This window comes from Equus quagga, chromosome 7, assembly GCF_021613505.1.
Source record: "Equus quagga isolate Etosha38 chromosome 7, UCLA_HA_Equagga_1.0, whole genome shotgun sequence".
Lineage (NCBI taxonomy): Eukaryota > Metazoa > Chordata > Mammalia > Perissodactyla > Equidae > Equus > Equus quagga.
In genome coordinates, this window is record NC_060273.1 from 54,996,553 (window position 1) to 55,023,007 (window position 26,455).

Here is a 26,455-nt window from a genome sequence, read left to right on the forward strand (position 1 = left end):
CACTATAGATACAACAGTAAATCATTGATAATGAGAGACAATAGTCAGCAGAGAGGGAAGATGTTACATTCTACAAACATGACTTGGGAGATACTGAGAGTCTAGAGTGGGTGTTGATGTGTATTATGTGTTTCCCAAGCTGTTTAATTCTGGGCAGACTGTTTTCTGCACTAGGCTTCTGTATGATATGATAACATTTTCTGTATCAGACCCCGAGAGAGCAGGTCTGTAAGTGAATGGATGCAGATCTTTCTTGGTCCCATTAAATGGAAATAAAAAGTTAAATCAGTTTATATTCAAACTATGGTGAGAAGTTGATAGCAATATGCTTAAGGGACACAACTCGAGCTGCCTGCATTCCCTGGATTTATAGGAAAAAGTTAGTTTCTCTTACCGCCTCTAATATCTTCAATCTCTCTCCCTATTCACTAGAATTGCTATCATTGGTGACATCTGGGCATCCTGGGCTCACATACACCTAAGGCAGAGAAACAATCTCACTGGCTGTTGCCAGGATGCTCTCTGCAAAGCAGAAGCCACGGCTTTGAGTTTTGTGTCATTAAGGAGAGTGTGTTTCGGATGCAGTCTCATGGCCAGTGACGGACAGCTCGCTAACTTGTTGGAATAAAACTAGGTACAAACGTTTCCTCTGTGCTACTGAGGTGGTTATTTTATAATGTTTGGTATCCCCCACCCCCTGGCATTGTTTCTAGACAACTAGACAGGGCTGTCTGGCAATCCCTCTTGAAGTTAAAGCATAATTTCAAAAGTAAAGAAATGTAATTCCCACTTATCAGTGCCCATCGCTCTGCTTACAGCTTTAGACAGATGACCCCTCTGGGCCAAACTCCGACCAACTTCTTCTCTAATTTGACCTGGTGCTGCTGCAGCTAAACTTGAAATCTGTGGACCAGGATTCTTGGTAATTTTAATTCCTCCTGGACAGCGACTCTGTGAGGCTTTCTGTCTCTTACTTGCAGTTGAGCTGGCTGAAATTGGAAGCAACTCATAACCTAAACGAGGAGGAATGAGGATATTTTCTTGAAGAGCTGGTTGTGAAGATGATAGGGGTCCTAACTGAGTCTGAATTGGGATTCAGAGCCTGGCTGTGTCTGAAGAACTTGTGAGCACCACCCCCCTCACTACCCTTGGGTCTATGGAGGGTGTCTGAGGGTGAGGGGAGGTGAGGAAACAGAAAGGACCTTGTGATGTCTGTTCTGCAGCCCAGGCCTGGGACAAAACCTGGATGTATGGGAGAGGGCTACAGGCAAAAAATGAAGGGCCGTTTTCTCCAGGGAATGAGGAACCAGCTGATAAAGTTCCCCAGTGTGAGGGATTATGGCATTCCCTCCCTCACTGTATACACAGCAGGACTTCAGTAGAGTGGGTGCTGAGGGCCTGGCACACCCCTAGCGTGGACCCTAGGAGTAGGGGAAGTACTGTAGGGTTCTCCTGAAGTGAATTTTGTAGGCAGCAGTCCTCAACGAGGGGACTGAGCTTGAAGAATCTGAATAGGCTAAACATGAGCATGTGAGACACCTTTAGAAAGTTCCAGAAGTGTTTAGGGTAAGAATTGGGATGAGCCATGAAATTGGAGAGATGAGGTAAATGATTCCTTATTTGTGAGACAGATTTACAGGGCTTGGGGCAATTTGGGTTCTATCAGTCTTGGAATAGAACTCATGAAGGGCTATAGACTGTGTTCCTGACATATTTTATGAATGTCTTGTGTCACCTACCAGTCTCATTTTAAGTGTTATCCCAGCTCACTTGGAAAAGTGTATAAACCTCTGCTAAATTAATCTCCTCACTTGACACTTGTTGACCAAGAGGAGCCAACCACATCTTCAACAATCTGGAAACAGATAGAGAGTAACACCACCATGGATCACGGGATGAGGTTCTTTGTGGAGAATGTCATGGTGAAAGCTATGGGAAAAGACGGGGCAGGCTCCTTAAGGATTTTAATAATAAAAACACTGGTCGGTAGTTTTTAATCACTCTGCAGACACTGCATCTTATCAATGGGGGCCAAACAGGCCTCCACCTTACTGATTACAATGAAAATATGTTTTTAAAAACAAACACTTTACTTAAAACTGGGGATACTTTTTTAATTAGAGGAAAGATTAACTAAATGCATTTTCTCGAGTAATTTAATCCATTCTAATTATCCTGAGAATGTTTATAATGAAATACTTAACTTTCTCCTCGCTGCTATTTTCTGTGGTTTCTTTCTTTATTACTCAAGAAGGGAAAAGCTCAGAGGTGGTCAATGATATGGAGGCCTTCTGCGGGTCTGATTATAATGATGCACAGAAATGCATGATGAAAAGGCTGGAGAGGAAAGCAATAAACCTCGATTTTGACTGGCAGGTTTTAAAAAACAATGGTACCCTATTTTCTAACGGCAATAAAGGCAAGCCTTTTAAAAAGAGCTTGTGAAATAGAGTGCAATGAAAGAAGTGGGTTGGTATAAGATTGAACCCCATTAAGCAGGCAACTTGGGAGAAAATGCAAAATCTGTTTCTTACATGAACATCTGGGATACTCTGTGTGGCTCCTGACAACCCAGGAGATGAGCCAAGGAATTGCAAAGAATCCCCAGATGTTACCCATGGGTCATGCTCCAAGGAGTCAAGCGATTGCAGTGTGGGAGGAATGAGGGTAATTATGAAGTTTATTGGGCTGAATAGGGACAATCACTGAGTCTTGATTCTTCAAAAGGCATGTATGCTTACCACTGGTACTAGATAATGCTTGTGATGATGGGGCATGATCATGATGGTGGTGACATTAGCTCACGTTTATTTGGCTCTTACTTTATGGTAGGCACTGTGCCAAGTACTTTACGTATAACCCAATGAGGCAGGTAGTATTTAGTATTCCCACTTTACAGACAAAGAAACTGAGGCAGACAGGAGTTAGACTAACACAAAAGCTTGTGTCTTAAACATGTCATCATCATGCTAGCATTTCCCTGAATCCAAGTGAAGTGGATATAGATCAATGAACTTCTACTTTAACACCATCTCTTTTTATTAATGAACACAAATATAAATGGATAAAGTAGAGTCTGATTACTCAGACTATGTAAGGAAGTTTTTCAATGCACAAAAAGATTCCCTAGGTAAACCCGATTTACATAGAAGCTAAGATGAGCAGATAGAGAGACGAACTAACAGAAAAGCACCACTGACTATCCTCAAGAATTCAACAACACTTCATCAGCTGGGCCGACACTGCCGCATCTATCCCTTTAATGTGAAGCGCATTTTAAGGGAGGCTGCCTGAAACCCTCCCTGACCCTTACAAAAGAGAGAAAGGTTTGATTGTGTTAGAATGGCCCATTCATATGATTTTGCATCAAAAGCAATAAAATTCTGGAGATGCTCAGGTCCTTAGAGATTATCTCATCCACGTGTGTTCTAAACTCAGTCAATCACATATTGCATTTGTGATATTTGCAACATCGGCACTGTTATTTACCTAATATTTTTCTTTAAGTTTACTCAGGTCTTACATCGCTACCTACTTTCACCACATCCCTAAGCAATAATACCGGTATAACCATGAGTTTGATAAGCTAGTTATATTTTTCTTAATACTTATTTTTAAAAGCCCTACGTAACTATTCAATAAAATATATTTGTATACCAACAAGAAGCATCTCATGTCTGGGGACCACATTCTGGAAAGCAGTTACGTGTTCCAACCCCCTCATTTGCCACAGCGGGAAACTGAGGCCAGGAAGGTTGGGTGTCTTTTCTAAGGGCACCCAGAATGTTTGTGGCAGAGTCAAGCCTAGAACATGGATCTCCCTGTCCTCTGTCATCTATTTGTCATGACACTGCGATGAATCAGATAGCAAGTGATGAGAAAATGTCCATTATGAATGTCTAAAGGAGCTCAGCTCCCTAGGGCCATCTTTGCATTCCCCTTTCCTTTAATGTAAAGTCTTGAATGCACATTGTGGGGTCTGAAAATCACAGACTTGGAAGGAATGTTGACTCTCTGTAAAAGCTCCAGGAACTGAGTACTTAACTATATAAACCAGAACAGTACATCCCATTTTCCCAATAGCTCTTACTTTTACATGTTTTCTTTTCTTTTGAGTCTGGAAGATTCCTCATGCTAACTCTCATGCCATGGGTTTCTGCTCCAAGAGTTCCAAACTGTTTTTAGTTATTTGCTCTTGTGAAGTCAGTAACACCTTGTATCAAGCCATTTACTTGGTGAGCCTGTCCTGTCACTGTGGGCCACAAGCTAGTACGTCAATAGGACCCTCTGAAACATTAAGGGGGACCCTCTGAAACAATGAATGCTCCAAGTCACTGTCTCCCCACAGAACTGGAACACCAAGACTTCTTCCCTTCTTCTTCTTTTTTTTTTGATCGTTTCTCCTTATATGGACAGATATTACCAAATCACATAGAAAGCAATGTAAAAATGTCTCCACTTAAACTATAGAATGGTTGGGCCATACAATTAGGTCAAGCTTTGTGTCTATTGAGTCTACCTTCCAACTGATGCTGAAAGCCCCTTTTCAATATCTAGGCCAAGAAAGTGAGCACTTCCAGTGATGAGAATCTCATTACTTGTAAGGCAGTCTTTTCCTTTCATTTCACTGTACTTTTTGCAGTGAGGTGAAAACAGGTTCCTGTAACTTCTACCTTCCAGACCTTGTTCTGGGTTTGGGTAGGAAACCTGGGCAGACTGCCTGACTCAGACTCAAAGAGAACTTCTGGGTATGTATCGATTCCTGATCTTCAGTGAGAAGGCCCATATTCTGGCCAAATTATGGGGAAGAAAATCAGCAGTGGAACATCTTTTACACTCCACTAAAAGTTCGTTCATAACCTTTAACAGAGAAAGGCCATCACTTCAGGTTTTCACTTCAAAAAAGATGGAGCTCCTGGGATGGGTTCCAATAAGAGCCCCCAGAGGAATAGGTTAATTAACCAATCAGAGAATTAGCTGCTTCCACAGACCGGGTGGTAAGGATGGATTCACAGTGGCTAATTTCATCTCAACTTGGTCTCATTGTAGAGTCATGAAAGCTCCAATGTTCAAGGATAATAGGTACAAGAAAAAAAGTTTCCATGACTTAGAATGAAGCTGGAATAAGATGCAGAAGCAGCTTTACTCAGTCTGAAGTTGGTTAATTTTGACAGTCACTTTCTTCCCATCCTGTTCCCTGTAGTTCTGAAGCTCTCTCCCTCTTGGACTGTGACCCTGTCTACTTCTGATGACAATCACTTAATCAGCACATCAGATTGTCGCATGGCTGGTTTTACCTTGGGTAAAGATTCATTTTCCTTATTAACATTACAAGAACCTATTTCTTTCCCCAACCAATTAAAGAGGAAAAATAGAAGGGCCCCAGTGCAATAGATGGAAAAGAAAACTGTTCTGACTTGTGGCACATGGGCAGGTCACTCAGCCCCACATAGTCCTAGGAATTGAGTCCTTATGATTCTGAAATGCAGTTGGAGGTCAGGACCACATTGACAAAACAAACAAATTGGAATAACCATTACAGATGTTGCTCACTACCCAGATATCAAACAGTTCACCTAGGGTCACTACCTAGTGTTGGTGGATTTATTCTGTGGGTGTGTTAGTTTGTATTATTCAGAGTGGATGTCTAGCCAGCCCCCGTTCAGGAGATAACAGCAGCAATCCTCAATTAGCATTTAGCTTCCCTCTTTGCATTCTCTCTGTACTTTGCCTAACTATTCTGCTCGCAAAACATGTTAACATCTATTCCATTTCCTCTTAATATAAGAGATGTTTATCTGAGTTTACTATGGTTCATAGTGATTTTTGACCTATTCTATGGTTCCTTTATGCCCTGCTGTTACAGCCTTTGGATGGCTTTCTGAAGTTAAATCCTCAGTATTAATAAGGTGGTGGTGGTAGCGGGGGCAGCGGGGGATAGGAACAACAAGCCATTGTAGGATTATGTTTAAAGAATAAAACTATTCTAACCACACAATGTGCCTTCTGATTTATTCATAAGAGTAAACTGCAGTCTATCCAAATAATACTAATATATTCCAAAGATATACGTGAATTGTGGTTGATTTGGATTCAAAGTATATTTCTTATCTATGCAATTCTGTAGGTTTTAGGCATACCTTATATTTAACACGTTAGAAAGAAGTAATATAAGAATTATTGCTTGGCAGAATCTAGCCTACCAATAAATTTACTCTAACAGTTAACATTGAAATGTTATACCCTATGTTTAAATCTTTAGCAATATGTACTAAATTTCCAAACATTAAAAAAATAATAATTTGGTTGAAAAATTCCAGAAATGCATTTGGCCATGGATAGATCCTGGTGATTCTACTTGATTTTTAGAAGTCTGTATTTTTATCCTCATCCTTTTCCCCCAGCCATCTTCTTGCTTCCTTCAGCAAAATAAATATGATCCATAAGTGCTGATGTAAATTGTTCAGTTGACTACTTGCAATGACCCTAAGAAAATGGCTTCACTGTGACCTTTTGAAAATAGACCACAGACAACCCAACCACCCCAACACTAACCACCAGGCCCTGCCTTACCCCAAATTTCCCAACACATTGTTTGCAGACTAGGTGTCATTTCATTCCTATTTATTTTCTATTTTCAAAATATAGCATTTGAGGCTCTGCTTGGAAAGGCCCGAAGACTCTCTCTTTCCCTTCTGACTGGCAGTGTCCCCGAGGAGGAGGACTGATTCTGGGCTTGTAAATTGTGGCATTGACTTAAAATGAATTGACAGGAGTGTCTGCTCAAAATAAAAGACTAAAACTCCATGAAATAGCTCTGGGGCCAGAGGTTGAAAAGCAAAGAAGCAATTATGCGTGTCCAAACAGCTCTAGATTCTGAATAGCAAATCTCACCAACTAACATATGTTTGACTTTTTTTTGAGTGAACCCCAGAGAACATAACAGTGAGGAGATAGCCCCTATCCTACTAGAAACACAGAGCCCTAATTTCTCACAAGAAAAGACTTTGGTGATAAAGATCTTTATAATTCATGAAGAGCAAACTCATCAAATCATGAGAGATTATAATTCTGAAGAAAAGACTTTCCTGGACCACCACTTTCTCATTTTGGGAGCTTTCCTTGGCATAAAAATGTGGACTTTCTTTATGTCTCTCAAGAACTCATGTACGTTAGCACACGAAGATGTGAAACTTGAACCAAACGCTTCAAGTAGCAGGAACACCTTTTTCCGTTTCATCTCACCCAAAGGGCTGGCTAGAATGAAACAACTCCATTTTTTCCTGCTGGCCACATCCTTACCATTTTCTGAGACTAAAGTTATCATCTTCCCATCTCATTTTCAAAGCCCCAGAGACACTCCAACTCAACTCAACTACTGTTTTCTCTCCACTTCCACTCGGTGATATCTGGACCTTCTCCCTTTTTCTTGGCCCCGATATCCTTCAAGCCACAACTGGGGTCCTTTTCCTAATTTGAACGTTGATCTGTCTCCTTTTTCTCCTCTCTCTCCATCAACACTTACACAACTCTCTAGTTCAGGGGTCAGCGAATTTTTTCTGTAAAGGGCCAGATAACAAACAGCTTTGTGGGCTGTGAAGTCTCTTTCACAATTGCTCAATGCCAAGAAGCAACATGGAAGCTGACAATACGACGACGAATGGGTGTGGCTGGACACTAATAACACTTTTTTTGACAGGACACTGAAATTTAAATTTCGTATAATTTCGTCAGGAAATATTTTTCTTTTGATTTTTTTTCAAGCCTTAATAAATGTAAAAACGATTCTTCGCTCACAAGCCTTAGAAAAACAGGCAGCAGGCCAGATTTGGCCCCCCCACCAGCCATAGTTTTCCAAACTCTGCTCTAACTCATCTGAATTGCCCTCCTGTGAGTTATTCTCAGAGTAAAGACAGGTTGTAGGTAGGAGAGAGCCAGCAGGCATCACTGTGGGGGCACTAAACCCTCGGCAGATGTGGGAAGGGGAGAGCAAAGGGGAGGGAAGCTGGATTGTGTGAATTGAGAGAAAGTAGGATTTTCTACCTCAAGGTTATTGGTTGGCAAGAGCTTTTTTTGGGGGTGAGGTTGGGGGCAATGGAAGAATGCGGGTAGGGGAAAGTCTCTTGTACTGGGCATGCAAAAGTACATCAGGCGGAACGCCTCTGAAGAGTGGAAGCTATTGTAAGAATTTTGAACTGTCTTGGTAGTGGGCTGTGCACATTCTTCCCTTGAAAGTCTTCTGAACTATCCCCCAGACTCTGCAGGGAACTGGAGATGAAAGCGGCTGCAGGGGGAGCAGGATCTGGAGCATCATTGAGAAATTGCAAAAACAATTCACTGCCAACAGGCTGTCCCAGCAGGGTCCCAGTGCTATGTTCATGGCCTGGATTGCACGCTGCCCCTCAGATGCCCAATTAGATGGAACTGGGGGAAATCTAGTGCAGAGTGCACTTCATCTCTGCTTAATCACCGAAATGGACAGCATGGGAAACTGAGTCTGATCTCAGGAGTCAGCCCTGGACAAGCTCCTAACTTCATCTCTCACTCCAGGTGGCTGATCTATGACTGGGGTTTTGGGCTAAGACAGAGGGGAGGGTCTCCAACTTGATGTCTAGAAAAAAAAATAACTTCAAGGGGACAACTCAGGAGTTTGGTTGGAAACTTCTCTGAGGGTTTCCACGCAAGCAATTAGATTAGCCAGCTTGGCATGAAATGAATCCAATCCTAGACTTGACTTAATTAAACAACAAACGCAAAGACTGGAGGTAAAATGATGCTCAAGTTGACAACTTGGTAATTCCAACTGCTTGAGAGATGTGGGAAACCAGAGAGCATTGGCTCCCATTTCCTCAAGTAAAGGGATAATTGGATACATTCAATATGGCATTGTCCTACCCCAAACCACAATAATGACAAAAAACAAACAAAACCGAAGAAACTTGAGAACTATTACTTCTCAACAAAGAAAATGACCTTTTAAGAAACATTCTTGGTCAAGAAGCTTCTATAAAGAGGTGGCTGAGTGAGAATGAAATGGGACCAGAGGAGGACACATGTAACGATTGTGGTGGCGATGGGGAGGGTTGGGAGCCCAAGGACAAAGCCTTGTCTTGGGACAGAAAGAGGACTCTCGACCTACTACAATGGTACCTGGCTACCCAGGAAACCTGGGAGTCCTGCTTACATCTAAGCTGGTCTAGATAAGTGAGTTCAATTGTTGCCAGCAAACAGGGATCCAGTGATCCAGCCAGCTGGGAGAGTATTCAAAAAAGGGAAACTTGCAGACCACAGTCATTTGGGTGCTTGAAACTTCCAAGCCCTGACAATTTCCCATGCATGTGCATTTCTCCCTCCCCAAGCTCAGAAATTTGGATGGATTTTCTTATCTGGTCCAGTCGCTTTCCTCCCAGTGTGGACCTCTGGAAAGAAGGGAAAGCCTTTTCCAATTTGGGACCTTGCTTTTCCCTTCCCTATCCCCTCGGAGATTTGTAGAGGCAGCAGGAATGTTGGAGAGCACTCGTGTCCCTGAGGGAACAGCCAGTTGCAGTGCACGACCATCACTATAGATCTACGATTTATGAAAATAAAGCAATATGTGCCTGTTTCGGTGCCTGCCGTTTGCCTACCAATGGTGCAGTGTTCACCATTCCAGCCCTCTCGGCATTCACATTTGCCATCTTTACAGGTCCCGTGCTCAATGCAGCGGGGGTGGCACACGCGCTGGTCACAAGCTGCGCCTGTCCAACCCTCTTCACAGCGGCAGGCTCCCCCGATGCAGACGCCATGAGTGCCACAGTCTACTGAACACACTTCTGGAAGAAAAACAATGATTACAGCTCAACACCACAGCTGGAGAAACCCTTCACTGGAGGCCAGACCACACGCATGGCCCAGGTCCCTGGAGCGGGCCCCAAGGCCCAGCAGGTATATCATCTTGGGAGGCCTGTCTCTCCACTGGCTGGGTATTAATTCATTGTTGAGTATTTTCTAGAGCAGTGATTCTCACGGCGGGATCCCAGGACCAGCAGCATTACCATCACCTAGGAACTTGTTAGAAATGCAAATTCTTGTGCCTTGGTTGGACCTCCTGAACTAGGAATTCTGAGAGTGGGGCTCAGAAATTTGGCTTTAAAAGTCCTCCAGGGGGTTTCGATGTGCACTAGCGCGTGAGAACCACTGTTCTAGAGCTTAAGACCATCCCAGGAGGAGGTCAGATAGTGGCCATCTGGTTTGGCAAAGCTACCCGGGAGGTACCCACATGAAAAGATATCTGTGGATCCTGACCCCCTAGCCAGCTGGGATTTTTCCCCCTTGGAGACCAACTCGTTACCCAGATCAGCACCTTGGTGGCAATGATGACCGCTGTAACTGTGCTGCATTTACACAGCCTCTTTCTCAAAGGAGCTCAAAGTCTTTTGTGGTTGGGGAGGAGACAGACAGACAGATATGCACTCTCTGGCGTTCCAGACCTCTCACTCGAGGACAAGCACGTGCCAGACATTCATCCTTACAACAGACTATTGAGGGAGACCCGGCTTGTCACGCCAGGGGAGGAGAAACCAGACCAGGAGGGTCAGTGACTCGCTCAAAGTCACACAGCATGTCAGCAGCACAGTGGGGCCTTGGCTCTAGGGCTCCCCCTCCCCCCGCCCTCTGCAGAGTTTGGCCTGGACACCGGCATCAGAGTTGAAGCCAGAGTCGAGCGGGCTGAGAAGACATCCCAAAATAGCCCATTTTAACTGACTCTTCTTTTTTTCTTTTTTGAAATGAAATATTCATTTCTTTCCCATTGTAGGCAAAGCTTCACATATATTCCCTTCCTGATTGCCATGGCAATCTGACAGCTGTCTCACTACCCAGAGGAAGGGGGCAGAATGATGATCGCTTGCTTAGATAGGCACTTATGTGTCAGTGCGAACAGCACCATGCTCTGGAAGGTTGGGACTGGCTTGAACTGTTGAACTCTTCCATTTTAAGGTCACTCAGGAGGTAAGACACATACTCTTAATTTTAGGAAAATAAAGTGTACAGCGCAGATTCATTATTTTCCTGTCACTAGAGTACTGCAGAGCTTTATAACATGTTCACACGGCAGCCTGAGGGAGACTCTTTTCTGTTTGATAGGACATTCCATTCAGTTTGTCTAGGACTTAATCGCTCTGTTTTGTTTTCTGGTACCTTTAGGGAGTATACATAAGAAAACCCATAACGCAAATGGAAGCATCCCTTCTGGGCTCCTCATCCATTTGCGGTGATGGAACCAACAAGGCACGAGAACCTACGTGGTGTTTTTTTGTTTCTCAAGGATCACAGACTTCACGACTGAGGAGAAGAGAGTAAGAGAGGCACTACGCAACTGACCAGTCTCTTTATCCCAAGCTAAGTGTGACGAGTAGATTCCCATCCACTTGGGCTCATGGAAGGAACAGAAGGCACGAGTGTTGGGGAAAGTGAGGAGAAAACCTCTTGGCTTACCAACGGAGCAGTCGGGACCCATCCAGTTGGGATCGCAGCTGCAGAGGCCCGTGTCCGGGAGGTATGTGCCGTGCCCACTGCACTGGTCTGGGCACTGGACCCTTGCCAGCTCACAGTTTAGACCCCCCCAGCCAGGGCTGCAAAGGCATTCTCCATTGACACAGACCCCATGACTGGAACAGGTAGGATCCAAGCAATCAACTGAAAAAAGCAAAGAGGAGAAGTATTGATCACTCTTGGGGGCTGGGCCACGAGACATTAACTTACAGCTGAACTGACCAGTGGTTCACCAATTCCTATTCACTTGCAAGCAAATGGAGCGGACAAGGTCATACCTATGTGGTCCCTTGAAGAACACCTGCAAAGAATTAAAGACTTCTTATCAAACCACCAAATCTCAGACTTGAAGAGAATGCAAGAGAAAAGGGGAGATTTCTCAAGCTGAATTAGGAAGAATCAGACACAGAGGTGTGTCTTTCAACCTTGAGAACCCTGTACTTATAAACATTAGTACCTTAATTAAACCATATCAGAGCTCTGAGACTGGAATATGAATACTGATGATGTCTCTATGAGTATTGCCAACCCAATTACCCCTCACTATCAGACAGAAAAGTAGAGAGACTCATTCTCACTTCACTAATACTTGACTTCGGAAGGTAACAAAAGATTAAAAAAAAACCCCAAAACGATGAGACTCATAAATGAGTCACTTTCCTAAGTCTAAAATTAATTTTCATTCTCTCAACATACATCTACTGAAGGAGTTAGTAAATGTGCAGGATAGAAGAGGTGAAGTTGGGTGTGGAAATGATCCATGGGGGTAACCTTTCCACAGGTAATCATGAGTGGACTGGATAGGTGAGTCTCTTTGGCTGTGGCATTAACCTTCCACCAGACTGTCAATTGGATGAGTCATGGTCAGATTCTGGCCATTGTTGTTCTTGCCAAGTTTATGGTCTGATTGTTTGGCCATCTTAATAATCAGAGGGGATATATATCCAGGGGTTAACTTGAAGATTATTACTCTAGAATCAACTCAAAGGGAGGAGAGGAATGAGTTACATAGGCCAGTTCTTGAGGAAAAGACTTTGCATGAGAATGTGACCCCAGTCTTTGGACATCCAGACAGCCAAGGGGATGATTAACAGGGCTTTTTAGAGGAAGACCAGTTCCTTAGATATTTCCAGAGAATGAGGCAATGGCACTTGGAGAAGAAGACTCTGCACTCTGTGGGGTGTGAATGGAGAATGGTAGTCTTGCAGAGGGCTCTGATGTTGCCTTGCGGATGAGAGAAATAAGGAGGTCTTATCACCTTATTTGACTAAGACATACGTTTCCCCCATTTTAACAGCTTAGAAATCAGGCCTGTTGGCCAAGCTTAAAGCGTTTGCTTCTGCCATTGTCTGGGGGCACAGCCAGCTTGAGACCACTTCAAATTCTTTTCTTGAGGATTTTTGGATCACATTGATAGTGTAATTCAGTCCCTCGTGTGTATACGTGCCATCTTGTAGTTCAAATTCTCGGAGAACATTTTGGTTTCTCTCCTTGTCCAACGCCAAGATTGAAATATGCAAGATTTTTGGCCTCTAAATAGTTTAGCATGATACTGAGATGGTAATTCCTTGGGGTCCCAGCTTTGTGTAGTGTAGTATCTTATTTTTTCTTTCTTATTGGACACAAAATAATGGTATCTTTCAAAATTGAGACATTGGCTCTAAATATGACATTATTTAGATTTTCCCTGCCACAAAATATTTAGTTCTGGGGGACATGAGACTAGAGGAATTTGGATTTATTAGAAATCACAATATTCCATGAAGTTTCAAACAGCATCTCTCCCTTGAGGCAAAAATAAGAATTTTCAGTGTTAAGAGATGTTTCTCAGGATCCCATTTGGATATTCTCAGGAAGATATTCTTTATAGAATATCTTTATAAAGCTATTTGAACCATGGGGAAACAGAAGCTGCCGTTGACTTTTTTCTTTTTAAATCAGAAATACACTCTCAGAAAGGAAAATTTTGCTGAATTATTATTAGTCGGAGATGTTTTTGAAGATGTTACTTGCTTTAGTTACAATCACTTTAATGTTGAACTCATTGTCTTGGGGACCGTAACTTCTGATGCGATGAAGCCTTTCTGATACCTTCAGGTTTGCTCCATTTAGGATGGTGAGCACATCTGGATGTAAATGAACTGAAGGTTCAAACACATAGAAGACATTTGCAAAGAGGTTGTGTAACGCCTTTGGTGGCTCACGATTAGCACAGTGAAGGGAATGCAGTAGGTGTTCAAGAAGAATGTAATGACAGACTTAGCTGAGAGCATTTGTCATTAATGGGACAAATTTCCAGTGTGAAAGACTGATGAGAGAGAGAAACAGTGCTAACAACTTCTTGCTTTTGGGAAGAACGCTGTGCAATTTGGGATCTGCAAAATATGAACTAATTCATTCACAATCAATCTTGTCCATATTCTTCTAATAAAAGAATATCCTGAAGTTCTGGTTTTTTACTCTGTCCTCATTTCTAATATAGCAAAATCAAAATATACACAAAAATATGTCGTGTGCTATGTGCCTCAAAAATTACTCTCATCTATAATTAGCCATTTAAAACGTTTGGTGAGGGGCCAACAGCTAGGAGCTTTCAAAAAATTCAAAAATGGTATCATAATCTTTTTCTTAAAAGGATGAAATAAAAAGCAATATACAAAAAAAAGAAAGGAACATGGCATTTGTCTTCTAAATAGATTAGCTTTCTCTTCTCTATCTTAAATGATAGTATGAAGGGAGGAGGAAAAATCTACTGAGATTTATTAGCCCAGGACCGGAATGTCATCAAAAGAACCATTTATTGTATCTGAAAATATGAGCTAACCCTTTCTCTGGTCAGTGATACCAGTAAATATGCCCTCTGTGCTATATAATTACCACAGCGGATGGAATAACTAAATTCAGACTTTAAGAAGAGCAGTTTCACTATGAATTTTAAATTTGGTTCCAATTTCATAAGATGGTCTCGTGGCCAAGTCCTTAGAGTCTTTAGCAGGCAGGAGAGACTATGGCATTTTATGAAACTTTATAAATAGAAACAGTGTTATATTTAAAAGGGGGACAGTGGCCTTTACCAGCTAAGTACCATGTGCCTGACAACACCAGGCCCATGGCAGCTGAAATCATTAGAACTCATTTAGTCTTGGGCCCCCTGTAGGTTTGACAAAAAAAGGTTGTGAATGCAATTTCTATCCCTAAGGATAAAAAAGGAGGTCAAGGAGTTTTGCAAACAATATGTACTATAAACCCCTGAAGAACCATGAATTACATTTATGAAGTTAAATGTCATTGAAAAATGACTCACCCATGAAACTGACATGAAAACATGGCTGACAACTAATATGTCAATCTCTCTCTCATCATCTTCCCCCTCCCCCAGACATCATTGAATGAAACCTCATGAATACGTCCTTTCATTTTCTTGTGCAAATTTGTTAATAGTACAACAATGTTTATGCAGCAAAAATGGAGGATGGCAACTATTGATTTCGTTGCCATGGCCATTTCAGGTAAATTGTTTGAATGTTATGACTATGATGAATATCAGAAATAAAAAAGCTAAATGGAAGGAAAAGTGCTGATCCAGACTTTCTGATTCCATATGCTTTTGCAAACAGCATGTGAATCACCTCGGTTCCCTCTTTTTGGGTAGCAGAAATCAATAGAGGAGATTTCATCCTTTCATAATGATCCACGTGGCTTCCTTGTTTTTTTGGATGCTTAATTCCTTCTGAACATTTAAATCAGACGAGTTGGGAGAGTAAGAAAGTCGAGAAATCACTTGAAATTCCACTCATACCCATATGTACAATCTTTACTGGAGGGAAAAAATTCTAAGTTGGGCAATGTCATTGCTCTAGCACTCTCCAAATGATGTATGCAAAAGGTCGTTTTAACCTTTCTTGTCGTATTATTGGCCTCTCCCATGTTTTCAGTGAATGCAGCTTTGCCTCCTGCAATCCATTTATCTTTAAGAACTTTAACCTTTCAAGCAGGGTTATTAAATCAGTATTTCCTCCATCCAGACTACCAGTTTGCTTTTATGATGCATATGGAAGGAGGCTACTTTTTATAATAGAGGAAAAAATACATATACAGTGGAGCAAGTGATGATCTGGAGGTCAGACTTCTGAGCCCCATAAAGGGCATTAACACTGATATATTGGAAAATCTTAGAAGAATAATGTCATGGAAGCTGACTCTTGGTAGCCATAGTTCTAAAAACTATGAAATGGGAGATTTCAGAACAGGAGCTTTTGTGTGTGTATCTAAGGATAAGCCACTGTCATTGCTTTGTGGTGAGGGCTGTAATGACTGGTTATTTTGCATAGAACCTAAGAGATCCGTAAGTTAATGAAATGGGAGAACGGAACCACTAGCATCTGAGAACTTTATTGCACCTAAGTTCCCTCCTTATCATTTTGGCAGTGAAAAGCTGAGCGAGAACACAGGCATATGGCACACAACGCGATCTTTTCTATGGGGACATCCTCAGTGGTCATCTCAAGCTGTCTCACATGGACTACGCAGTGGGCTTCGCTTTTTCCCTTAGCTTTTTGGGTGACTTGACAGTTATTTTCCCACTAGGAACATGGGAGGGAAAAGGGCTTTTGGAGTTGAATGGGGAAGTTTCACTGGGAAATGGTCTTAGAGAAAAGGTGCTCATCTGGAAGACAATAACTGAGCCAACTCAAAGGTTGGGGAGCAGGCAAGAGGCTGAGAAGACCTCTGTTCTTACCTTCCTACCAACCGGGGTTGATTCTTTATGTGAGGAGAAACAATAGATGGGCAATGAGATACCTGAAGGGCAAATACAGAGGGGGAAGGCTGACAGGCAGCTTGGCTGAGTTCCCTTGCCTTATAGGTACCACAACTTGGTCCCAACACCTTGGTACTTTCTCTTCTGAAAGAACTAACCAGAGTGACTAGGACTAGTTAGAGCTGGTTTCCGAGCCTTTCTCCCTATTCCTGTACTTCCTTCCCCATGCCCCCCTCTCCTAATCTCCAAACCTAATCTCTGATCATGTTTTATCACATTGGATTCAGTTTCTTACACCCCCCTGACTTTTACCCATGCGTGCTGGAGGCCACTTCAGTGCGTGCTATAGTGAGCCCTCTGGATTCATCAAATCCCAGCCCACTTGCCGCACACTCACTCTCCTTTAATTCTGTGGGATTGTAGGTAACCATGAAAATTTGCCCTACGTGGTGTCGCTAAGAGACATGGATACCTACAGTCTTTCAAGGCCTGACTCCTCTCTATTGATATTAATTGTTGCTGAAATATTTACACAGACATACATGGGCCTTAGATTACCAGGAAGAGAGAAAAAACAGCTTTGGGGAAGACAGGGGGATTAAGGATTCTTGTTTCTTTTTTCTGGATAGCTTTAGTAATTTCCAAGTCAGAGGACTTTAAATAAAGCAGGAGGGAAGAAAGGGGAAGGGGAAGAAAGAAAAAGGAAAAGCAGGAGCACCAAGGAGGGGTGGGGGAGGTGGAAGGGAAAGTGAGGCCAGCCAGCCAGCCAAAGGCAGAGGGAGCAATTGAAAGAGAAAAACAAAGGAGAAAGAGAAAAGAAGCTAATTTCCATAAGGAAGGGTAAAACAAAACCTTCCTTCCAGACCCACTCCACCAGCCTTCTGTTTTCTACAACTTAAGAAGTCCATCAAAGCCAAGGGGTTTGAAGTTTTCTGTGCAAAATGTTGAGGTTTCCTTTGCAAAATGTGGAGGAGCGGACGACTGGGCTCATTAGCAAAGCTCTAGAAGATCTGTGCCTGCAAAGCCTCCTGCCTCCACCGCTGCCCCTCCTGGCCCCGCAGAGGCGCTTACCTTCCTCACAGTGCTCGCCTTTGTAGCCAGCGGAGCAGACACAGTTGCCATCAATGCAGGAGCCGTGGCCCCCGCAGGAAGGATCGATGCACTGATTCATGGGCACATCGCACTCGGCGCCTTTCCAGCCGCTGTAGCACTGGCATGTCCCTTTAGAGTACTGTCCATTCCCACTGCATAGGACCGGGCAGGCAGCTGCAAAAACCAGAGACAGAGCACCAGGTCAGGAGCGCCAGTCTCAGAAGGGCTGTGTCACTCTAAGGAGACAGAGCCTGCCTGGCGTTTCAGCTTTGCTTGCAATGTTCTAGGCTAGAGACTTCAGCCATGGAGGTGTAGAGCCATTTTCAAACAAACATTAACTACAGCAATGAAAATGTTGCTAATAACAGCAGTTACCACCAATTGAATGCTTATTATGTGCCTGGCATGGCACAGGATGCTTTATGTGCAATTTATTACTTCATCATCATAATCACTCAATGAGGTGGAGGCTAGAATCATGACCCCATTTTACAGATGAGGCTCAGACTGGTGAAATTACTTTGCCGAAGTCACAAAGTTCACAGGTGTGGGAGCCCCACTGGAAAACAGGTTGGTTCACCCCTAAGCTGTGCCCTTAGTCAAGCTACCTGGACTTGCATGTTGTTGTCACTGTTGGTATTGGGGATCACAACACATTTTCTCACTATTTTACCCTCAGATTAGTTGACTCCTGTTTCTAATGAGTTTATGTTCATTAAAAAAGGAGAGGGATGGGCCATAGTTGAGAAACTTAATCTCTCAGTGCCTCAGTTTCCCTATTTAGACCACAAATAAATAATTCTGCCTACCCCAAAGCATAAGTCGTGTAATAAAGTAGAAAGATTAAACATGCCTGCTCTATTAAAAAAAAGCAGGAATCAGGAGGGCAGGCCGAATACATGAAATCTCTAGCAGCTGGCGTCTCAGCTGGGACTCTCTTGCATCTCTTGACAGGAAGAAGGCTGAAAATCAGTGGGGATGTCTGGTATGAGATTACCAATAGTTTTCACCAGTTTGGCCTCAATTGTCCCAATTCTGCCCTTTTAGAGATCATCAAGAGTGGGACTTCAGTGGTTGCCTTCAGGCTCTGGAGTTTTCACTCCAGAATCCGTTTGTAAAGAACCTAACTTTCCAACCTGGCTTCTAAGGTGGGCCTAAAATGAGGATATGGCTCCAGGCTATGGAACTGGCATTCAGAGACCTTCAGAAATGATCAACAGAGATGCTTCACCGACTTCCGGTTTACCTGCGATTTGGAACGCACAGGTTCCATGTGCACGTGTGCGTACAACCCAAATGGTCTCCCCGTCCCACGAAGTGGTTACATATCTATTGGATCACTCCCTAGTCAATGGCCCCACCCCACCATACCAATCCCCGCTCATCATGTTTCTATTCAGTTTTTACAAGGTAATTAACTTTCCTTCTCTGATTGTCTAATTTTCCAAAGACACGGGTAGTAAACTGCTCAAGGACAGGACCATGTGAATCATTGTTGCTTTCTTTCCAGTGCTGCATTTACCAATGTTGGCATAAGTGAATACTTCTCCTATGTTCCTGATATTCAGGGATTCTGAAGTGGTGGGGGTATGGGCAAGCTCCAAACAGCTATCTATGAAAGATGTGGAAAGAACAACGTCTGGAGTGGACCTCATGTTGCACATGCAATGCCTTTTTCTGGGGAAGTGCATGTTTTACTCTAATTGTAAACTGACCTGAAACAAAAAGATCTCCACATATAATTGAGGGGCTGTTCCCCACAAACATGCTTTATAATCAGTGTAAAACTACTGGGGACACATACAATTCCAAGGAGAATTCTTATACTCATGAATCTACCAGAGGAGAAGAAAGAGTTCAAAAGTGAGAACATCGAAGCTACATATTAAATTTAGATGAGTTCTCTCTAAATGTAAGGAGCATCTTTCTATTTCCAGGATATTGAAGCAGAGATCCATATAGAGTTGCTACTCATGCTGATTGTCTAAGAGAGAGTAGAGGACAGAGCTTTGAACTCAGGATCCCCAAGATTCAAATTAGGGACTGTGGAAATAAGAACCAGCATGAGAACTAATGGGCTTTCTCGAAGTTTTGAGAGGGCTTTGAAGTCAAAGTAAATCTGTTCCATGTCAGTTCCCCATGAGACTTGTGCTAAGCGCCACGTCAGGGATGGCAAATGTGTGCACATGAACTACTAGTCTTCCTTCCTGCACCTCCGAAGAGATCATTAATTGATCGTGGCATGTTGTCCCCCTGAGCCTGGAAAGAGCCTCCACACCTTCAATTCAGTGCCCTGGCTGAGACTTGCAAGCAGGCAGAGTCGGCATTCAAGAGAAAACTCACTTGCCATTTCTGATCGAGGTGATATTGAAGATAATTCCTGGTGGAAAGACTAGAATTTGCATCACTTCTTACCCACTTCCCCCCTTGCACACTGAAATAGGGAGACAGTGAGAAGTGTGGCTACACATATCTAATGAAAGGAACTTCCCAGGGCTGTTTCTGACCTGAAGGTTATATATGGGACAAGCTGTCATGGATGGCAGAGAAAGCTCCATCAAATCACCACCATTGGGCTCCCATTGCACTCTCCTTCCTCCCAAAAGGTGGAAGAGAGTAGAAAGTAAGGAGCAAATAATTATTGTCTTTATCAATTGATAAAATACAATTAGGATTATTTTCTTTATTCATATTGAAACTGTTTCTCTTCTGCATCACCTCAAAGTGGTGGGAAAAAAAATAGGAGTGTCTAGAAGGTAAGAATAGATCTTATTTAAAACCAAGTGCCTAGGAAATCAAATTTAAAGTGTGACCTACTTAAATTACTTAGCAAAAAAAAAAAAAGGAGAATAGTCAGGTCAGAGAGTTCTCCACATTCTAAATGCAGCCTTCCTTCAATATGTTTGCTGTATGCTCACTGGGAGTGTGGTAAAAAATGCAAAACACTATGACGTTCTCTGGAAAGCAGGGCACTCGATGGTTTGGCTGATGTCACATAAAAAAGTGGGAGGCAGGTTAGAGTGAAGCTCTCTAGTAATCCATTTGCCATTGGGGCAAAGAGATTGCAAATGCCAGATGAGCACCCTCCAGTGGTCTCTGGGCTGACCTGCAGGGAGAACACTTCCCCTCAGGGAAACTGACTCAGTCTCAGACATGACTCAACCCAGAGCATCTCAGTATGTAAGGCTCAGCCTGATCCTCATTTGAGAGGTTGGATGTGACGTGGGGACTTCCTGTATTAATCACTCTTCTGATATTTTTTACTATCACTAAATCTACATGACTTTTTTTAATGATACACACACTATAGGACACACAATTTTGACTCTACACCCTACCTGGATGTAATATCAAATAGAAGTGGGAAGAGCAAGGGTTTTGGTGCCAGAAAGACCTGGGTTCAAAACCTGGCCCATCACTTACCAGCTGTAGGATTTTGGCAAGATTACTGCACTTCTCCGAGACCCAATTTCCCCTTCAAAAAATGGTCTCTCAGAGCTGATGGGAACACTAAGTGTGATAATGTGTGCAAGGACTCAAAACAGTAGCTGATACCTGGTTTGCAATGAACAGATGTTCCCTCGTGAAATTCCAAACCGAATCTCCAAACTGGGAGATTCAGGGGTTAACAAAATTAAAAATGCAGTGGGTCTCAAATGGACACACCACCACCACCACCACCAGAAGAGTATCAGATAATGCTAATGGCAAGACCTCCTCTTTTTCTTCCCCTGTTCTTCTCTGGTTGTGGGTGCGAGGGAGTTCTGGAATCACGTGTGGACTGTTTTATGCCCCTGTCTCTCTCTCCTCTTCCTAAGACTTACAGGAGCAGAACATTGTGCATTCAAGCTTCTATTTAAAATTAACTAAAATGTTTGTACAAAGTGACTATTCCTGTTTTACTAAATCTAGCAAATGGAAGCTCTAAGACTCGCGTAGAAGAAAAATAAATTACCACTGCCACTAACGACTGACAAGTTAACAGGCTGATGACAAAAAAATGACACAATTTAGATTCACCTAAATGGTGTAAAGCTCATTTTAATGATCAAGCTGGAGTTTTTTTTTTTTTCCTCCCCCTATAGTTCTCTGTAAGGAATGAGATGAATTATCAGTGTTATTTACTCGGTGGGAAGTAATACGACAAGCCCCCCGTGTCTGCTGTTTTAAGTACAACAAGTCTCATCCACTGGGAGCTTGCAGTAGAGAGAACACATGGAGAAAAGGTAGCGATGGTTGAAGAGGCTCAGTCACACAGACAGACAGACGGAAAATGCCTGCATCCTGCCAAGTCCTTTGTGGGCTAGCCTACATGTGCCAAGGGGATTTCAAATAATGTATCTTTTAAAAATGATCTCAAATCTGATTGAAAACGCCTTTGGAAAAGAGACTTGAGAATACTTGAACCTAGTACTCTGGGTAAATTGTCAAAATAGTACTCACAGCTGGTCTCCTTATATCCCAGTTAGTCAATAAACGCTTACGAATAAGCTAATCTGTGCTAGCAGCTGGGTTAGGTGGTAGGGAAAAAGGGATGGAGAAATGAAGATGCCTCAATCCTCCTGAAGCAATTGTTGATATAATATTTGGGTCACGGAGGCGAGGCACACACAGTTCAGTGTCCTTGAAACCAAAACTGATGTCCCATTGTCTTTCGAGACTGTGGGCTTAGCTCGGGGCTGAGCAGAACAGTGTCAGGAAAGTGAGTTTCACTTCTCCCTAGGTCCCTGCAATTGGTGATCCATTTGGTAGACAAGAAAGTTTGACCTCTACCCTACACTGTATTCACAAATAAATTTGTAGATTAATGATCCAAACAGGAAAACAGCCCTATAAAAGTATTAGAAAAAATATTGATGACTTATTTTATTTTCTTAGGAGGGAGATATGTAAGGAAGACATAAATTCCAGAAACCAAGAAGGAAAAGAAGAAAGATCAGATTGGATCACATAAAATTGAAATCTTCTATATGACAAAGAACACCCTAAATAAAATGGAGGGATGAACAACACTGAGAAGAAATATTTTTTTAACATATTTTACCAAAAAAGCTTGATATCTGAAATACACAGAGTTCTTACAAATCAATAAAGAGACAAATGAATGAAAGCCTGAGCAAAGGACATATAAATATGAATGCCAATAAAAGTATGAAGAGATTCTTAGCTTCATTAGGAAATAAATAAGTATAGATAAAAATAATAATGAGAAATAATCTTTGGCTTATCAAACAGAAAGGAAAACCATCTAAAAGACTGATACTCCAACGCTACCATGGCTGAGGGGACATGGGCTCTGTCAAACACAGTTGGTGGGGGCAGGCATCCAAACTAGCTTTCAGGGGATAATTTGTCACTGTCTGAATAGCTCCCTGGCTCACCGTGCCCAACTGAGAAGCCTGTTGACCTTGGTGCCTCAGTTTCCCCTTCCCTATTAAATGGGCAGGGCAATACAGGACTGTCTGTGTAGGAAGAGCCAGGAATTTGGAAAGCAGAGCTAAGGAGCCATCATGAAAGCACAAACGCAAAGATCGCCAGCCTTTCTGATCACAATGGTTGCCTCTGACATGAACAGCCCCCCACCTTCCTGCCTGGAACACTCAAACTCTCTAGTTGGTCTCAGAGGGACGCAAGATCCAGCAGGACCCCTGTGAAGAGAGGAGATCAGAGGACACCTCTGACAGACATGGGCTGAGTCTCTGGCTCAGAGCGCCAAAGTTCAGGTGCACCAACTTCCTCATTTCCGTTCTGTCAAACGGCACATTAATAAGCAAGAAAGTGATTCAGGGAAGAATTTCCAGAAGGACAAAAAACTCATCAGGTGTGTCAGATCTCTGACATTCAGGAGCCATGTGGGGAAAGAAGCACACGCTGACTTAAGCACGAAAGTATGGATGCTTTAATTAATCCGGGGTGAATTTAATTGCTTTAGTTAAGTGGAAATCGGGTTAAAAATGATGCAGAGCATGCTGGGGTGTGTTAAAAACATGACATATGAGTTGGATGAATCGATAAATTAAAAGTGCACAGATGTTTTAATTAAACCCAGGGAAGTTAACGAAGATCGCAAGAGACTTTTAAGCCTATGATTAATTCAATTCATTTAAAATACCTGTAGAGATATGGGACGCCTCCATTTTGAGAGTTATAAAAAGTTCTCAATCGATAAGTGCTTAAGCTGTTCTTAAAAAAACGGGTGTTTGTGTGTGTGTGGGGGACTGAAGAGCATTAATTACATAATGAATATTTAAATTCTTCAGAGTACACAGTTAGCTTTTTTGCAGCTCAAGTTCAGACTGACATCGCTTTTCATTCTTACTGTGATTCAAGCATCAAGACAAGTTTTCCAACCATCAGGGTCCCATTATCCACAAGCATGGAAGCTTCCTGAAGACATAGAGGGTCTGTTTATTCTCTGCTGTGCCCCCAGCAGTAGAACAGTATCAGGCATAGTGTAGACTTATGAGTTAGACAGCCTGAATTGCCCTTCATTTTTACCAGCTGTGTGACTACGGACACTTTATTTTCAGCCTCGGTATCTTTATCTTTAAAATGGGACAGGAATTCTGGATTACCTATCTCATTATATATATATATATATATATATATATATATATATATATATTTTGAGGAAGATTAGCCCTCAGCTAACATCTGCTGTCAATCCTCCTCTTATTTTTGCTGAGGAAGACTGGCCCTGAACTAACATCCAAGCCCATCTTCCTCTACTTTATATGGGGGACGCCTGCCACAGCATGGCTTGACAAGCAGTGTGTAGGTCCATACTGAGGATCTGAACTGGCAAACCCTGGGCTGCTGAAGCAGAGCATGCAAACTTAACTGCTGTGCCACTGGGCTGGCCTCCCCCCCATAATATTTTTAAGAGGATAAAATGAGATAATGCATATAAAGTGCTATACACAGTGCCCAGCCATAGGTAAGAAATCTACAGATAAGATTTTATTGTCATTATTGTTATTAGGAGAAAATTGTTCCAAATCATTGCATTATAGTCATGTGTCACCTAATGATATGTTCTGCGAAATGAGTAGTTAGGTGATTTCGTCATTGTGCGAACAACAGAGTGTACTTACCCAGACCTGGATGGTATAGCCTACACACCTAGGCTGCATGGTACGAATCTTATGGGACCAGCGTCGTATATGTGGTCCACTGTTGACTGAAATGTCGTTATGTGGCTCCTGACTGTATAAAGAGACAGGAGAGTGTGGAGCACTCTCTTTTATGTCACTGTCCCAGCCCATGTCCTCTCTAAAGACTGGTTTGTTTCCCAGTACAAAAGGTTTGTCTAAAATCTCATTACCTCCCCCACTCTGTGCACATCACATCTACAGCCCCTTTCCCCAGGGTGAGGCACTCTGCTTTCTAAGGCTGCTCTACAATCTATCTGAGTAGTTTAAAAAGGAAAAAAAGGTTTTAGACTCAGAAGCAATTTAACCTGGGGGAGGGGTGACTGATTTAAACCCTGAGAAGTGATTACTGTTTGGCGATGCAACAAGCAGGAGAAACGCTGTGAGCGGCCACATTTTGGAGATTGTGGGCAGGGCCTTGCATGGGGGCACCAGACAAAGGGCGCTGCAGCTTGCAGACTGGGGAGGCAGGTGCCCCTTCTGCTGCTCGGCAAGCTGGGAGCGGAAGGTGACAGTGAGACTGCTGCTCCTGTCCGCAGTTCTCTTTGGGCAGTCTTAGCAGAGTTCAAGGGCTGTGTGTGCAGACTCAAACTTGAACGTACATGAGTAATCTGGAGATCGTGCTGGAACAAGGATTCTGATTCAGAAGGTCTGGCGTGGAGTCTGAGGGTTTGGATACTCAAACTTCTCCGGCTGATGCTAGTGCCTGAGACCTACTGAATCAGAAGCTCCGGGGGGGAGTCCAGGAAGCTGTGTGTTAATGGGCGATTCTGATGAGTATGGCTCTAAAGCCACGCCTGGACAAGCACCTTAGCTTCTCTGAGCCTCAATTTCCTTAGCTGTGAAGGGGGGATGAAGATAGAGTATGTGGTGAAGATGAAACGAGATCATTCATGTAAAACCCTTTGCACGGTGCCTGGCATATACTTTGTCTTTGTCTTCAAGATCTGGCCCAGATTCTTAGGCTATTTTGTCAAAGGTGACTGCAGAGTGTGGCTGCTCTGTCCCTTTCCGTAAAGCCTATACCAAGTGCGCCTACTTCACGCCCCTGCCCCTGGGTCCTTGCTGATGAGGACTTCCTGCACATTTTCTCCATTCAGGGGTGGGAGGAAGGTCTCCTCCTCCTGGGATTCTGCTTCAAACTGCCATGGGCTGTGCAATGGCTCCCGCGGGCAGGAGCTAAGGCCCCTGGCCCGTCTGCATTGATAGGGATAGTGGGGGGAGCTGGGGTGGCAGAGGGAGACCCGTGTGAAAGACGGAGGGTCTGAAGGAACGATTAGGGAGCATCCGCGGTTGCTCCAGGAAGGACAGGTGGGCGTGAGTGGCTTTCATTGAAAGGAGGCCAGCTGTGAGAGGGGAAGGGGCTTCTGTGCCAGGGAAGCTCTGAGGGGTAGGGTAGAGGACCACTCCACATCAGGGAGGGGACTACGGGGCTTGTCATTCTTCCCCTGAGTGTGGAAATCCACTAAGGGGAGTGACCAATAGGGAGACGGGAAAGCAGGTTAGGAGGCAGAGACATCTGCGAGAGTCAGACGGCAGAACTGTCTGTGGGGCCTTTGAGAGTGGTCATTACCCTCCATGCAGGGGCTCTTCCTGCCAAGTCTCTCTCCTATGTGGCCATTAGGGCCACAAGCTTCAGGGTCAGCCAGATACAGCCTCAAAATCTAGCCCTGCTGTGTGACCTTGGGCAAGTAGCTTACTTTCTCTAAGTCTCTGTTTCTCTTGTAAAAGAGGGATAATAACAATGACTTTCCAAAGGCTTATGAAGATCAATACTAGCTAATATTTAGGGAGCATTTAATATATGCCAGGCATGGTTCCACACACCTTACATGTATTACTTTTTAGTCCTCACAGCAATGCAACAGGTAGTATTGCCATTGCCCCCATCTTACAGACGAGAAAACTGAGGCTCAGAGAG

General features: G+C 43.2%; 1 protein-coding gene across 7 annotated transcripts in view; it reads right to left on the bottom strand.

Annotated features, from left to right (window-relative positions):
- TENM2 (teneurin transmembrane protein 2) overlaps positions 1-26,455 on the bottom strand; it is a 1,159,540-nt gene that overhangs the window by 122,701 nt on the left and 1,010,384 nt on the right. For 5 of the 7 annotated variants that reach the window (XM_046666362.1, XM_046666361.1, XM_046666364.1 and 2 more), the window contains 3 exons: positions 17,363-17,557; positions 11,476-11,676; positions 9,600-9,812 (listed from right to left, as the gene is read on the bottom strand). In XM_046666362.1, the coding sequence (XP_046522318.1) occupies positions 9,600-9,812; positions 11,476-11,676; positions 17,363-17,557 (609 nt within the window). The remainder of the gene's footprint in view (positions 1-9,599; positions 9,813-11,475; positions 11,677-17,362; positions 17,558-26,455) is intronic. The other 2 variants (XM_046666359.1, XM_046666360.1) reach the window with 2 other exon arrangements.